This window comes from Salmo trutta, chromosome 38, assembly GCF_901001165.1.
Source record: "Salmo trutta chromosome 38, fSalTru1.1, whole genome shotgun sequence".
Lineage (NCBI taxonomy): Eukaryota > Metazoa > Chordata > Actinopteri > Salmoniformes > Salmonidae > Salmo > Salmo trutta.
This window is the reverse complement of record NC_042994.1, coordinates 32572327-32586465: the sequence shown is the minus strand read 5'-3', so window position 1 is coordinate 32586465 and position 14139 is coordinate 32572327. Positions and strand designations below refer to the sequence as shown.

Below are 14139 nucleotides of genomic sequence, written 5' to 3'. Positions count from 1 at the left end.
CTCTGTGTGACTGGGCCGGGCCCTGCAAGCTGACTCCGGTTGTCAGTTGAACGGTGTTTCACATCAGTGATGCTGACATCCGGGTCAAGCAAGAAGTAGGTGGTCATGTGTTTCACATTAGTGCTGCTGACATCCGGTGAAACAGGAAGTAGGTGGTCAAACGGGTCATGTTTCAGAGGACGCATGACTCCACCTTTGAATAATAATCTAAATAAGGTATCTGTTTATTATTTTTAATAAATTTGCAAAAATGTAAAAAAAACGGTTTTCACTTTGTCATTGTGTGTAGTAGATTGATGAGGGAAAATATGTATTTAATACATTTTAGAATAAGGCTGTAACGTAACAAAATGTGGAAAAAGGGTCTGAATACTTTCCGAATGCACTGTATATACTGTTTCTAGTAAAGGCTCATCCTATTTAGCTATTGCTGTATAAATACTATTCTATCGATGTATTCTACAGATTTGCTATATAATCTATCTGCATACTGTCCATAATGTCTGTACATCCCATCACATACATACATATATATAATTTTATACTCCAGACTTCGACATTGCTCATGCTAATATTTCTATATTTCTTAATTCCATTATTTTACTTTTATACTTTTGGGTACTGTTGTGTATTGTTAAATATTAGTGCACTGTTGGAGCTAGGAACACAAGCATTTCACTACCCCCGCATCTGCTAAATATGTGTTTTCTACAAATACAATTTGATTTGATTTAGGTTTGAGTTCAAAACAAGCGACAATGAGTTTATAAAGAGTTTATAACAAGCTATAATGACTTTATAAAGAGTTTATAACAAGCTATAAAGAGTTAATAGTTTATAACAAGCTATAATGAGTTAAAGAGTTTATAACAAGCTATAATGAGTTAATAAAGAGTTATAACAAGTTATAAAGTGTTTATAACAAGTTGATAAATCATAGAAAGGGAGAGATGGAGGGATGGTTCTACCTCTTTTAGTCGTCCAGAGGTAAAGGAAGGTGAGAGGACACTACGGATCCGTCTCCATGTATCGTCCTCGGCAGCGGACACCGCATCAAACATCTCACCATTCAGATGGAAGTGCTAAAACATGGAGGGCAGTTGTATTAAATATCAAACATCTCACCATTCAGACAGAAGTTCTAAAACATGGAGGACAGTTGTATTAAATATCAAACAGCTCACCATTCAGACAGAAGTTCTAAAACATGGAGGACAGTTGTATTAATGATCAAACATCTCACCATTCAGACAGAAGTTCTAAAACATGGAGGACAGTTGTATTAAATATCAAACAGCTCACCATTCAGACAGAAGTTCTAAAACATGGAGGACAGTTGTATTAAATATCAAACAGCTCACTATTCAGACGGAAGTTCTAAAACATGGAGGACAGTTGTATTAAATATCAAACAGCTCACCATTCAGATGGAAGTCCTAAAACATGGAGGGCAGTTGTATTAAATATCAAACATCTCACCATTCAGACAGAAGTTCTAAAACATGGAGGACAGTTGTATTAAATATCAAACAGCTCACCATTCAGACAGAAGTTCTAAAACATGGAGGACAGTTGTATTAATGATCAAACATCTCACCATTCAGACAGAAGTTCTAAAACATGGAGGACAGTTGTATTAAATATCAAACAGCTCACCATTCAGACAGAAGTTCTAAAACATGGAGGACAGTTGTATTAAATATCAAACAGCTCACTATTCAGACGGAAGTTCTAAAACATGGAGGACAGTTGTATTAAATATCAAACAGCTCACCATTCAGATGGAAGTCCTAAAACATGGAGGACAGTTGTATTAATGATCAAACAGCTCACCATTCAGATGGAAGTCCTAAAACATGGAGGACAGTTGTATTAATGATCAAACAGCTCACCATTCAGATGGAAGTCCTAAAACATGGAGGACAGTTGTATTAATGATCAAACAGCTCACCATTCAGACAGAAGTTCTAAAACATGGAGGACAGTTGTATTAATGATCAAACAGCTCACCATTCAGACAGAAGTTCTAAAACATGGAGGACAGTTGTATTAAATATCAAACAGCTCACCATTCAGACAGAAGTTCTAAAACATGGAGGACAGTTGTATTAATGATCAAACAGCTCACCATTCAGATGGAAGTCCTAAAACATGGAGGACAGTTGTATTAAATATCAAACAGCTCACCATTCAGACAGAAGTCCTAAAACATGGAGGACAGTTGTATTAAATATCAAACAGCTCACCATTCAGACAGAAGTTCTAAAACATGGAGGACAGTTGTAGTAAATATCAAACAGCTCACCATTCAGACAGAAGTTCTAAAACATGGAGGACAGTTGTATTAATGATCAAACAGCTCACCATTCAGACAGAAGTCCTAAAACATGGAGGACAGTTGTATTAATGATCAAACAGCGCACCATTCAGACAGAAATTCTAAAACATGGAGGACAGTTGTATTAATGATCAAACAGCTCACCATTCAGACAGAAGTCCTAAAACATGGAGGACAGTTGTATTAATGATCAAACAGCTCACCATTCAGACAGAAGTCCTAAAACATGGAGGACAGTTGTATTAATGATCAAACAGCTCACCATTCAGACAGAAGTTCTAAAACATGGAGGACAGTTGTATTAATGATCAAACAGCTCACCATTCAGATGGAAGTCCTAAAACATGGAGGACAGTTGTATTAATGATCAAACAGCTCACCATTCAGACAGAAGTTCTAAAACATGGAGGACAGTTGTATTAATGATCAAACAGCTCACCATTCAGACAGAAGTTCTAAAACATGGAGGACAGTTTTATTAAATATCAAACAGCTCACCATTCAGACAGAAGTTCTAAAACATGGAGGACAGATGTATTAATTATCAAACAGCTCACCGTTCAGACAGTTATAACAATTATATGATTTAATAATGATCATAGTATTTCTTTATTTGTTTCTATTTTCAGAGCTCGTGCTGCTAGGTGACCTAAACTGGCCCATGCTTAACACCCCAGCCATCCTACAATCTAAGCTTGATGCCCTCAATCTCACAAATATTATCAATGAACCTACAAGGTACCACCCCAAAGCCGTAAACATGGGCGCCCTCATAGATATCATCCTAACCAACTTGCCCTCTAAATTAGAGGTCGACCGATTATGATTTTTCAACGCCGATACGATACCGATTATTGGCGGCCCAAAAAAGCCGCTACCGATTAATCGGACGATTTTTTTATTTCTTTATTTCTAATAATGACAATTCCAACAATACTGAATGAACACTTATTTTAACTTAATATAATACATCAATAAAATCAATTTAGCCTCAAATAAATAATGAAACAGGTTCAATTTGGTTTAAATAATGGAAAAACAAAGTGTTGGAGAAGAAAGTAAAAGTGCAATATGTGCCATGTAAAAAAGCTAACGTTTAAGTTCCTTGCTCAGAACATGAAAATATATGAAAGCTGGTGGTTCCTTTTAACATGAGTCTTCAATATTCCCAGGTAAGAAGTTTTAGGTTGTAGTTATTATAGGAATTATAGGACTATTTCTCTCTATGTTATTTGTATTTCATATACCTTTGACTATTGGATGTTCTTAAAGGCACTTTAGTATTGCCAGTGTAACAGTATGGCTTCCGTCCCTCTCCTCGCTCCTACCTGGGCTCAAACCAGGAACACATCGACAACAGCCACCCTCGAAGCAGCGTTACCCATGTAGAGCAAGGGGAACAACTACTCCAAGTCTCAGAGCGAGTGACGTTTGAAACGCTATTAGCGCGCACCCGGCTAACTAGCTAGCCATTTCACATCGGTTACACCAGCCTATTCTTGGGAGTTGAGATGCTTGAAGTCATAAACAGCGCAATGCATTGCGAAGGGCTGCTGGCAAAACGCACGAAAGTGCTATTTTGAATGAATGCTTACGAGCCTGCTGCTGCCTACCATCGCTCAGTCAGACTGCTCTATCAAATCATAGACTTAATTATAACATAATAACACACAGAAATACGAGCCTTAGGTCATTAATATGGTCGAATCTGGAAACTATAATCTCGAAAACAAAACGTTATTCCTGTTACATTGCACAACCTTCAATATTATGTCATAATTACATAGAATTCTGGCAAATTAGTTCGCAACGAGCCAGGCGGCTCAAACTGTTGCATATACCCTGACTGCGTGCAATGAACGCAAAATTAATATTGCCTGCTAACCTGAATTTCTTTAAGCTAAATATGCAGGTTTAAAAATATCTAATTCTGTGTATTGATTTTAAGAAAGTCATTGATGTTTATGGTTAGGTACAGTCGTGCAACGATTGTGCTTTTATCACAAATGCGCTTTTGTTAAATCATCCCCCGTTTGGCGAAGTCGGCTGTCTTTGTTAGGAAGATATAGTCTTCACAGTTCGCAACAAGCCAGGCGGCCTAAACTGCTGCATATACCCTGACTCTGTTTGCAAGAGAAGTGACACATTTTCCCTAGTTAAAAGAAATTCATGTTAGCAGGCAATATTAACTAAATATGCAGGTTTAAAAATATATACTTGTGTATTGATTTTAAGAAAGGCATTGATGTTTATGGTTGGAGCAACGTGTACCTAAGCGATTATATGCAACGCAGGACAGGCTAGATAAACTAGTAATATCATCAACCATGTGTAGTTAACTAGTAATTATGATTGATTGATTGTTTTTTATAAGATAAGTTTAATGCTAGCTAGCAACTTACCTTGGCTTCTTACTGCATTCGCGTGGAGGGCAATGTAAAGCAGGTGGTTAGAGTGTTGGACTAGTTAACCGTAAGGTTGCAAGATTGAATCCCTGAGCTGACAAGGTAAAAATCTGTCGTTCTGCCCCTGAACAAGGCAGATAACCCACCGTTCCTAGGCCGTCATTGAAAATAAGAATGTGTTCTTAACTGACTTGCCTAGTTAAATAAAGGTGAAATAAAATCAAATAAATACTAATTTACATAATATTCACACTACTTTAAAATGAATGAATAATGAATGCCACAAATAATGCATTAATAATATCAGTAATAATTTTAGGGTTATTATTTTTCCGAGTATCATTAGGGGTGTGTGTTTGTGTGTGTGTGTGTGTGCCTCACCATGCGGTTGGTGAAGATGTTGTAACACTCTTTAATCAGGACAGTCTTGATCATGCTTTTGTCCATGGTACACAGAACAGGCTGCCTCCCATCATAGATCCTTCACAGAGGAGAAACACACCTGGCTTTAACCACTATATATACACCTACATGGTACACAGAACAGGCTGCCTCCCATCATAGATCCTTCACAGAGGAGAAACACACCTGTCTTTAACCACTATATATACACCTACATGATACACAGAACAGACTGCCTGCCATCATAGATCCTTCACAGAGGCAATTTGTTAGTCACAGCCTTATTCTAAAATTGATTAAATAAATAAAACCCCACATAAATCTTCACACAATACCCCATAATGAGAAGCGAAAAACAGAAAAACCTTATTTACATAAGTATTACGACCCTTTGCTATGAGACTCCAAATTGAGCTCAGGTGCATCCTGTTTCCATTGATCATGCAAGTTTACAACTTGATTGGAGTCCACCTGTGGTAAATTCCACTGATTGGACATTATTTGGAAAAGCACACACCTGTCGATATAAGGTCACACACTTGACAGTGCATGTCAGAGCAAAAACCAAGCCATGAGGTCAAAGGAATTGTCTGTAGAGCTCCGAGACAGGATTGTGTCGAGCCACAGATCTGGGGGAACATTTCTGGAGCATTGAAGGTCCCTAAGAACACAGTGGCCTCCATCATTCTTTAATCAAAGAAATCTGGAACCACCAAGACTCTTCCTAGAGCTGGCCACCAAGCCAAACTGAGCAATCAGGGGAGAAGGGCCTTGGTCAAGGAGATGACCAAGAACCTTATGGTCACTCTGACAGAGCTCCAGAGTTCCTCTGTGGAGATGGGAGAACCTTCCAGGAGGACAACCATCTCTGCAGCACTCCACCAATCAGGCCTTTATGGTAGAGTGGCCAGACGGAAGCCACTCCTCAGTAAAAGGAACATGACAGCCTGCTTGGAGTTTGCGAAAATGTACCTAAAGATTCTCAGACCATGAGAAACAAGGTTTTCTGGTCTGACGAAACCAAGATTAAACTGGAGGAAACCTGGCACCATCCCTACGGTGAAGCATGGTGGTGGCAGCATCATGATGTGGGGATGTTTTTCAGCGCCAGGGACTGGCAGACTAGTCAGGATTGAGGGACAGATGAACGGAGAAAAGTACAGAGAGATCCTTGATGAAAACTTGCTCAAGAGCTATCAGGACCTCAGACTGGGGTGAAGGTTCACCTTCCAACATGACAACAACCCTAAGGACACAGACAAGACAACGCAGGAGTGGCATTGGGACAAGTCTCTGAATGTCCTTGAGTGTCCCAGCCAGAGACCAGATCTGCAGAGAAGAATTGGAGAAACTCCCCAAATATAGGTGTGCTAAGCTTGTAGCGTCAAACCCAAGAAGACACAAGGTTGAAATTTCTGCCAAAAGTCCTTCAACAAAGTACAGAGTAAAGGGACTGAATACTTATGTAAATATAATATTTCAGTTTGACATTTTTAATATATTTGCAAAAAAATCTAAAAATCTGTTTTTGATTTGTCATTATGGGGTATTGTGTGTGTAGATTGATGAGGGAAAAAACTATTTAATCCATTTTAGAATAAGTCTGTAATGTAACAAAATGTGGAAAAAGTGAAGGGGTCTGAGTACACCTACAATCCTACATGGTACACAGAACAGACTCCCTCCCATTATAGATCCTTCACAGAGGAGAAACACAGACACACATTTAACCACCTCATATAAAACTACAAAGAAAACATTATTCTGGTTGTTGATATTATTAATACTATTTCTCATGGTCACATGACAGCTCGAGCAGGTGATTAATTGAAAGAACATAGTACAGTTGTGAGTCATCCTAGTACGGTACAGCCAACTGAACTCACCCCCAGATTCTCCCGTACTTCTGAAAGCACTCTGTGTCAAAGTTAGTGAAACCCTGCACACAGAGAGACAGAGAGGTAGAGAGAGGTAGAGAGAGAGAGAGAATTAGAGAGAGAATGAGAGAGCAAGTGAGAGAGAGAGAGTGAATTAGAGAGAGAGAGAAAGAGAGAGAGAAAACAGCTGATTCATGCCTGGCCATGCCCAAGGAGGTCATGTAGGTGTGTCCTAAACATGAACAGAGAACACACCTGAAACAGGTGAGGGTTGAGGAGGGTTTGTTATTTTCTATGGTACCCAGGGTCAAGCAACACTTCTAGACTGATCATGTCTCATATTACCTTTTATTTATCTATTGTTAAAACAACCGGCTAGTCCTCTTTTTCCTTCTCAATGTATTATTTTATATGGGGGGAAAACTAACACTATTGTTTAAATATGAGAGAGATGTTTATTCTGAATGGGTACTAACCTTTTTATACTCCATCATTGTGCCAAAGTAAGGTAGGGGTTTGGGACCAGGGACACCCATCTTAGTGAAAACACCATAGGGCCAGTACCCATACCTGTACACACAAGTTAACTAGTAATATGTTCTAGAGAAGTATACAAAATATTTATCTTATCTTGCATTGTTGGAAAAGGACCCCTAACTAAGCATTTCACTGCTAGTCTACACCGGTTAACTACGATAAATGTGACAAATAACATTTGATTTGATGTAAGTCCTTACACTACTATTAGGGTGATGAGGAGGGCCAGGAGGGTCCAGGTCTCAGCGGAGAAGTATGGCAGAAAACTCATCATCTTTCCTCCGGTTTGGCTCACTGCCGCTTCTAAAAACAAAGGCTCCGTTTTCTCTCAGGTTCGTTTGAGTTCACTTGTCCAATGGTCTGACAGGTTTTGAGTTGTTTTTTCTGTCCGGTTCTAGTGTGGTTCTTCTGTGCACGCGGCAGATCTCGACTACCGACCATTGCTCTTCTCCCTACTCTGTCTGAGACCGTGCAGGTTGCAAGTTATTATTGTATCAGGTCGGAAAAGCACCTGTGTGATGCTAGCTAGAATAATGATGAGTCACAATGGAATTTGGGGTTTGCTTTCAAAATAAGAGTTCCATACTGAAACTGACGCAAACAGATACATATAGTGGAATAATGCCATATTTGGATTAGATCATGCTAAACAAGGTTAGAATGTTGTTATATGAATTAAACAAAAGACAATAAGTAGGTAATTTGACACACAAAAAAAATTGTTGAAGTCGCACTGTGGCTGTATTATAATTGCATTGGGACATACTTCTATTGCACTGTACAGCGTTACCTCTGGATCTTGGGTCCATGAAATGTGAAGAGTTTACACAAATATTAGCATCGTAGCTCTTATTGCAGGACTTTAACTGTGGGAAATCACCTCACAATTCCATAACCTTTATTTAACTAGGCAAAATCTTATTTAAAATGACAGCCTACCCCGGCCAAACCAGACGACGCTGGGCCAATTGTGCACCGCCCTATGGGACTCCCAATCATGGCCGGATGTGATACAGCCTGCATTCGAACCAGGGACTTTAGTGACACCTCTTGCACTGAGATGCAGTGCCTTAGACCGCTGTGCCACTCAGGAGCCCTGTACATTGCAATATGAATGTTCACTAGGCACTATAGGCTGAATTGTGAGGTGATTTCCCACAGTTAAAGTCCCGCAAAAAGAGCTGTGATGCTAATATTTGTGTAAACTCTTCAGAATTGTAATCTGTGGGTGTCAATGAGTAGGTTGGTACCCCATGTCATGAACCCCAGATCCATAAGGCTGGTACCCCATGTCATGAACCCCAGATCCATAAGGCTGTACCCCATGTCATGAACCCCAGATCCATAAGGCTGGTACCCCATGTCATGAACCCCAGATCCATAAGGCTGGTACCCCATGTCCTGAACCCAAGATCCATAAGGCTGTACATTGAAGGTATGTTGCAGTCCTGAAGACTATACATCTACAGTGCAATTTTAACATATCTTTTGTGGTGTCAAATTAACTAAATACTGTATTTTTTATGAATTTATATATCATATTCCAAACTTGTTTAACATTATACAGTCCCTCCAGGATTTCGCAGTATTTATATGTGATTTTTGTTGCCAAAAATGGTTGATTTTGCAGAGCTTTTCCGAAATTCTGAGATACATTTTGTGATGTTTCTTTTCACGTTAATTTCATTTTCAGCAATAAAAAGTCATATGTGCTCAGTTTTAGGACGATTTTAAGCAGAATACATAATACAAAATCAATTGGGCCATTTTCCACGGTAACAGTGCAGCAATTGGTCAAAATTACGAAGCTGCTTATGATTGGACCCTTTTATGCACTAAAAGTGCGGGTTTGGTCAAAATTGCGAGCTCTCACATAATATGCACTGATTGGTTGATTTTGCATTGAATTATGCGATCTCGGAAACCTGGAGAGACTGATTATGTTGTCCAATTGTGGCATGATTCCACAATTTATATCCGTTTGCATCAGTTTCAATGGGTAACTCTTATTTTGAACCCGAACATCTTTTTCAACTATTGATTATCAGGCAAATATTGTTCACAACACACACACAATAAGGAGATAGGAGGGAGACTGTGTGAGAGGTGAAAGCGAAGCAGGGAGGGAAGGTGAATGATTCACAGAGAGAGCAGGGGCATATTCATTACGGAAACCGTTTAACGTTTAAGATCTTAATGGAAGCACACAGAGCAAAATGAGAGTTTCTATTGGGATAAATTCAGGTATGTCCCTCCACGTTTTGCTCCGTTTGCTTCCGTTTGAAAGGCACACTATTTCCAAATAGTTTTATGTGAAACCACACTGTTATTCTAGTCATTTGTTTTATTTAGTATAGTAGAAGCTAATGTCTTAAGGATCCTAAATAATGCCATAGATTAAATTAAATAATATATTAAACTAGATGGCAAAAAAAGTATGACACAAGATGCAAACCTGGTATTCCAACTGATTATAAGCTGCAATATTATCTTCTGATTCAAAATGTTTTTCATATTTTTTTCTTTCCTAAAAAGGTACTAAACAGACTATGCCCTTGGAAGGGAGAGGGCTAATACTCGGTTCCAGGAACCAGAAGACATGTACGTGACATATGGCATTGGTTCTGGGTCAGAACGAGAAATGTTTTTAATTTGAGCTGATCACTGTTTGTTTTGTATTGGAATATGAAGGTGAACTTTGCTCTATGTGAAGGAGGTGAACTTCGCGACCAGAGATTAGCTGCACTGTTTATAAATGCAGAAAGTACAAGAGCTGGAAAATGTGGAAAGTGGATTAATAGTTTGTAATGGGACCTGGGCTGTGTATTTACATCCAACGACTACACAAGGGTGGTATTGGGATCTGAAAAGAAACGTGTGTGGATGACCAAGTCGTAACACTACAATTAGACCAACCTGAATGAAAATACAAATACAGTATGTCTTGATAAATAACACAAATCAATCTATACTGATTGTTCTCGTGTATATTTCTGTGTGTTTGTGTCTTAAGTTTTGTCTTATGAATGTTAATAAATACACAGACGACCTTGTTCATTAGTGTGATGATTTAATTGGTTTGATATCATTAAAGTTAAAGCAAAGCAGCTGCAGGGATCATCTCAACAGACAGGAAAGATTCTATTTTGGAATGACTGGACAGCAGAACACCCAGAGGAACAGAATGAGAGTACAGTTCTAGAGAACACCAGCTAGAGTTCTACATTCTAGGAGAATTCCAGCCACCAGCCAGTAGTGTGCAGGATCCAGACATGACATCATGCCATGGATTTAATACCTCCTGGTGTCTAACTTTAACAAGACATGTACCCATAATGCATCCATAGTATTACTATCTTTCTTTTATCTGGTGGACATGGGTTTCTGAGTCCTACTCAAACCAAGCATGAGACTGAGACCAGGATTCAATCCCAGCACTTTGTCAGCCATGTGCCATTTTAAAGGTAATTTATGATTGAACTGACTGAACTGAACATTCATTGTGAATGCAGTCTTATTATCATATTATATTAACTAGCCTATTGAATCCCAGCCTGAATATTCAGTAGCCTATAGCAGGTTTAGGATAATGACTGAATATTCAGAGATAGATAGATAGATAGATAGATAGATAGATAGATAGATAGATAGATAGATAGATAGATTGTGATATAATTATCAACAACTTTTAATGAGCTGAAATAAAATATCCCAGTAAATGTTCCATACGCACAAAAAGCCGATTTCTCTCAAATGTTGTCCACAAATGTTTCCATCCCTGTTAGTGAGCATTTTATCATTTTTCAAGATTGTCCATTCACCTGACAGGTGTGGCATATCAAGAAGCTGATTAAACAGCATGGTCATTACACAGGTGCACCTTGTGCTGGGGGCAATAACAGGCCACTCTAAAATGTGCAGTTTTGTCACACAACACATAAAGAAATGCCCCAGTCAGCATGCTGACTGCGGGAATGTCCACCAGAGCTGTTGCCAGATAATTGAATGTTAATTTCTCTACCATATGCCGCCTCCAAAGTTGTTTTAGAGAATTTGGCAGTACATCCCAACCGGCCTCACAACTGCAGACCACGTGTAACCACGCCAGCCCAGGATCTCCTCAGCCGGCTTCTTCACCTGCGGATCTTCAGCGGGGGAGGGGGCGTGCGGAGGAGTATTTATACAGTGGGGAAAAAAGTATTTGATCCCCTGCTAATTTTGTACCTTTGCCCACTGACAAAGAAATTATCAGTCCATAATTTTAATGGTAGGTTTATTTGAACAGTGAGAGACAGAATAACAACAAAAAAGTCCAGAAAAACGCATGTCAAAAATGTTATAAAATGATTTGCATTTTAATGAGGGAAATAAGTATTTGACTCCTCTGCCAAACATGACTTAGCAATTGGTGGCAAAACCCTTGTTGGCAATCACAGAGGTCAGACGTTTCTTGTAGTTGGCCACCATGTTTGCACACATCTCAGGAGGGATTTTGTCCCACTCCTCTTTGCAGATCTTCTCCAAGTCATTAAGGTTTCGAGGCTGACGTTTGGCAACTCGAACCTTCAGCTCCCTCCACAGATTTTCTATGGGATTAAGGTCTGGACCTTAGGCCACTCCAGGACCTTAAAACCTCTTACATCTACACGTTCCGCTAGCGGAACGTCTGCTCCAATATCCAATGATGGGCGGGGCGCGAAATTCAAACTCCTCTAAATCCGAAAACGTACACTTTTCAAACATATGACTATTTTACAGCTATTTAAAGACAAGACTCTCCTTTATCTAACCAAACTGTCCGATTTCAAAAAGGCTTTACAGCGAAAGCAAAACATTAGATTATGTCAGCAGAGTACCCAGCCAGAAATAATCACACAGCCATTTTTCAAGCTAGCATATCATGTCACATAAACCCAAACCATAGCTAAATGCAGCACTAACCTTTGATGATCTTCATCAGATGACACACCTAGGACATTGTGTTATACAATACATGCATGTCTGTTCAATCAAGTTCATATTTATATCAAAAACCAGCTTTTTACATTAGCATGTGACGTTCAGAACTAGCATTCCCACCGAACACTTCCGGTGATTTTACTAAATTACTCACGATAAACGTTCACAAAAAGCATAACAATTATTTTAAGAATTATAGATACAGAACTCCTCTATGCACTCGATATGTCCGATTTTAAAATAGCTTTTCGGATGAAGCACATTTTGCAATAATCTAAGTACATAGCCCGGCGTTACAGGGCTAGCTATTTAGACACCCTGCAAGTTTAGCCTTCACCAAAATCACATTTCCTATAAGAAAAATGTACTGAACTGTAGCCTAAATCAAAGCTGAAACTCAAACTTCAGTTTCACATCGTAGCCTTCAACTGGACAATATTTGTGTAGATATTCTCCCGGTTCACATACATTTGACACTGCCATCCCACATTGTTTATGAAAATGTATAACACTCCAAAATATACCGTAACCCTAAAGATCTTTATTTATTAAATGCATTTAAGTTATGAGAACTTGCAAGAACTTGCTTGTTCTTCATCAGAATACACTGCCAGGACTTCTACTTCAATAACAAATGTAGGTTTGGTCCCAAATAATCCATCGTTATATCCAAACAGCGACGTTTTGTTCGTGCGTTCTAGACACTATCCCAACGCTAAATCTCGGCCACGAGCATGACGCAAAATATGACAAAAAATTTCTAAATATTCCATTACCGTACTTCGAAGCATGTCAACCGCTGTTTAAAACCAATATTTATGCAATTTATCTCGTAGAGAAGCGATAATATTCCGACCGGGAATCTGCCTGTCTGTATACTGAGGGAAAAACCGAAAGCCGGGGGCGGGTCGCGAGCGTAAGGCTTAGTCCATTGAGTGACCACTTAGCTTTTGCTCTCCTTTGTTTCAGCCAGGGCTTTGAATTACGTCATTCCTGTTTTTCCCGGGCTATGAGACCTCATTGGAGACGTGCGAAGTGTCACGTAAGAGCAGAGATCCTTTGTAAACGATAGAGATAATAAAGAAGGGCAAGAAATGTTCAGACAGGGTACTTCCTGAACAGAAGCATCTCAGGTTTTTGCCTGCCATAGGAGTTCTGTTATACTCACAGACACCATTCAAACAGTTTCAGAAACTTTGGAGTGTTTTCTCTCCAAAGCTAATAATTATATGCATATTCCAGTTTCTGGGCAGGACTAATAATCAGATTAAATCGGGTACGTTTTTTATCCAGCCGTGAAAATACTGCCCCCTAGCCATAACAGGTTATTAATGTGCTTCTTCTTGAGCCACTCCTTTGTTGCCTTGGCGGTGTGTTTTGGGTCATTGTCATGCTGGAATACCCATCCACAACCCATTTTCAATGCCCTGCCTGAGGGAAGGATGTTCTCACCCAAGATTTGACGGTACATGGCCCTGTCAATTGTCCCTTTGATGTGGTGAAGTTGTCCTGTCCCCTTAGCAGAAAAACACCCTCAAAGCATAATGTTTCCACCTCCATGTTTGACGGTGGAGATGTTGTTCTTGGGCTCATAGGCAGCATTCCTCCTCCTCCTCCAAAC

General features: G+C 39.4%; 1 protein-coding gene across 3 annotated transcripts in view; it reads right to left on the bottom strand.

Moving 5' to 3' along the window:
- LOC115178667 (cytochrome P450 3A27-like) overlaps nucleotides 1-8049 on the bottom strand; it is a 54515-nt gene extending 46466 nt beyond the window's left edge. For 2 of the 3 annotated variants that reach the window (XM_029739934.1, XM_029739935.1), the window contains exon 1: nucleotides 7760-8049. In XM_029739934.1, coding sequence (XP_029595794.1) covers nucleotides 7760-7833 — 74 coding nt within the window. In that variant the 5' untranslated portion in view covers nucleotides 7834-8049. Of the gene's footprint in view, nucleotides 1-968; nucleotides 1083-5124; nucleotides 5225-7031; nucleotides 7085-7498; nucleotides 7593-7759 lie in introns of all 3 variants that reach the window. The other variant, XM_029739936.1, reaches the window with a different exon arrangement.
- Between the last annotated feature and the right edge of the window lie 6090 nt (nucleotides 8050-14139).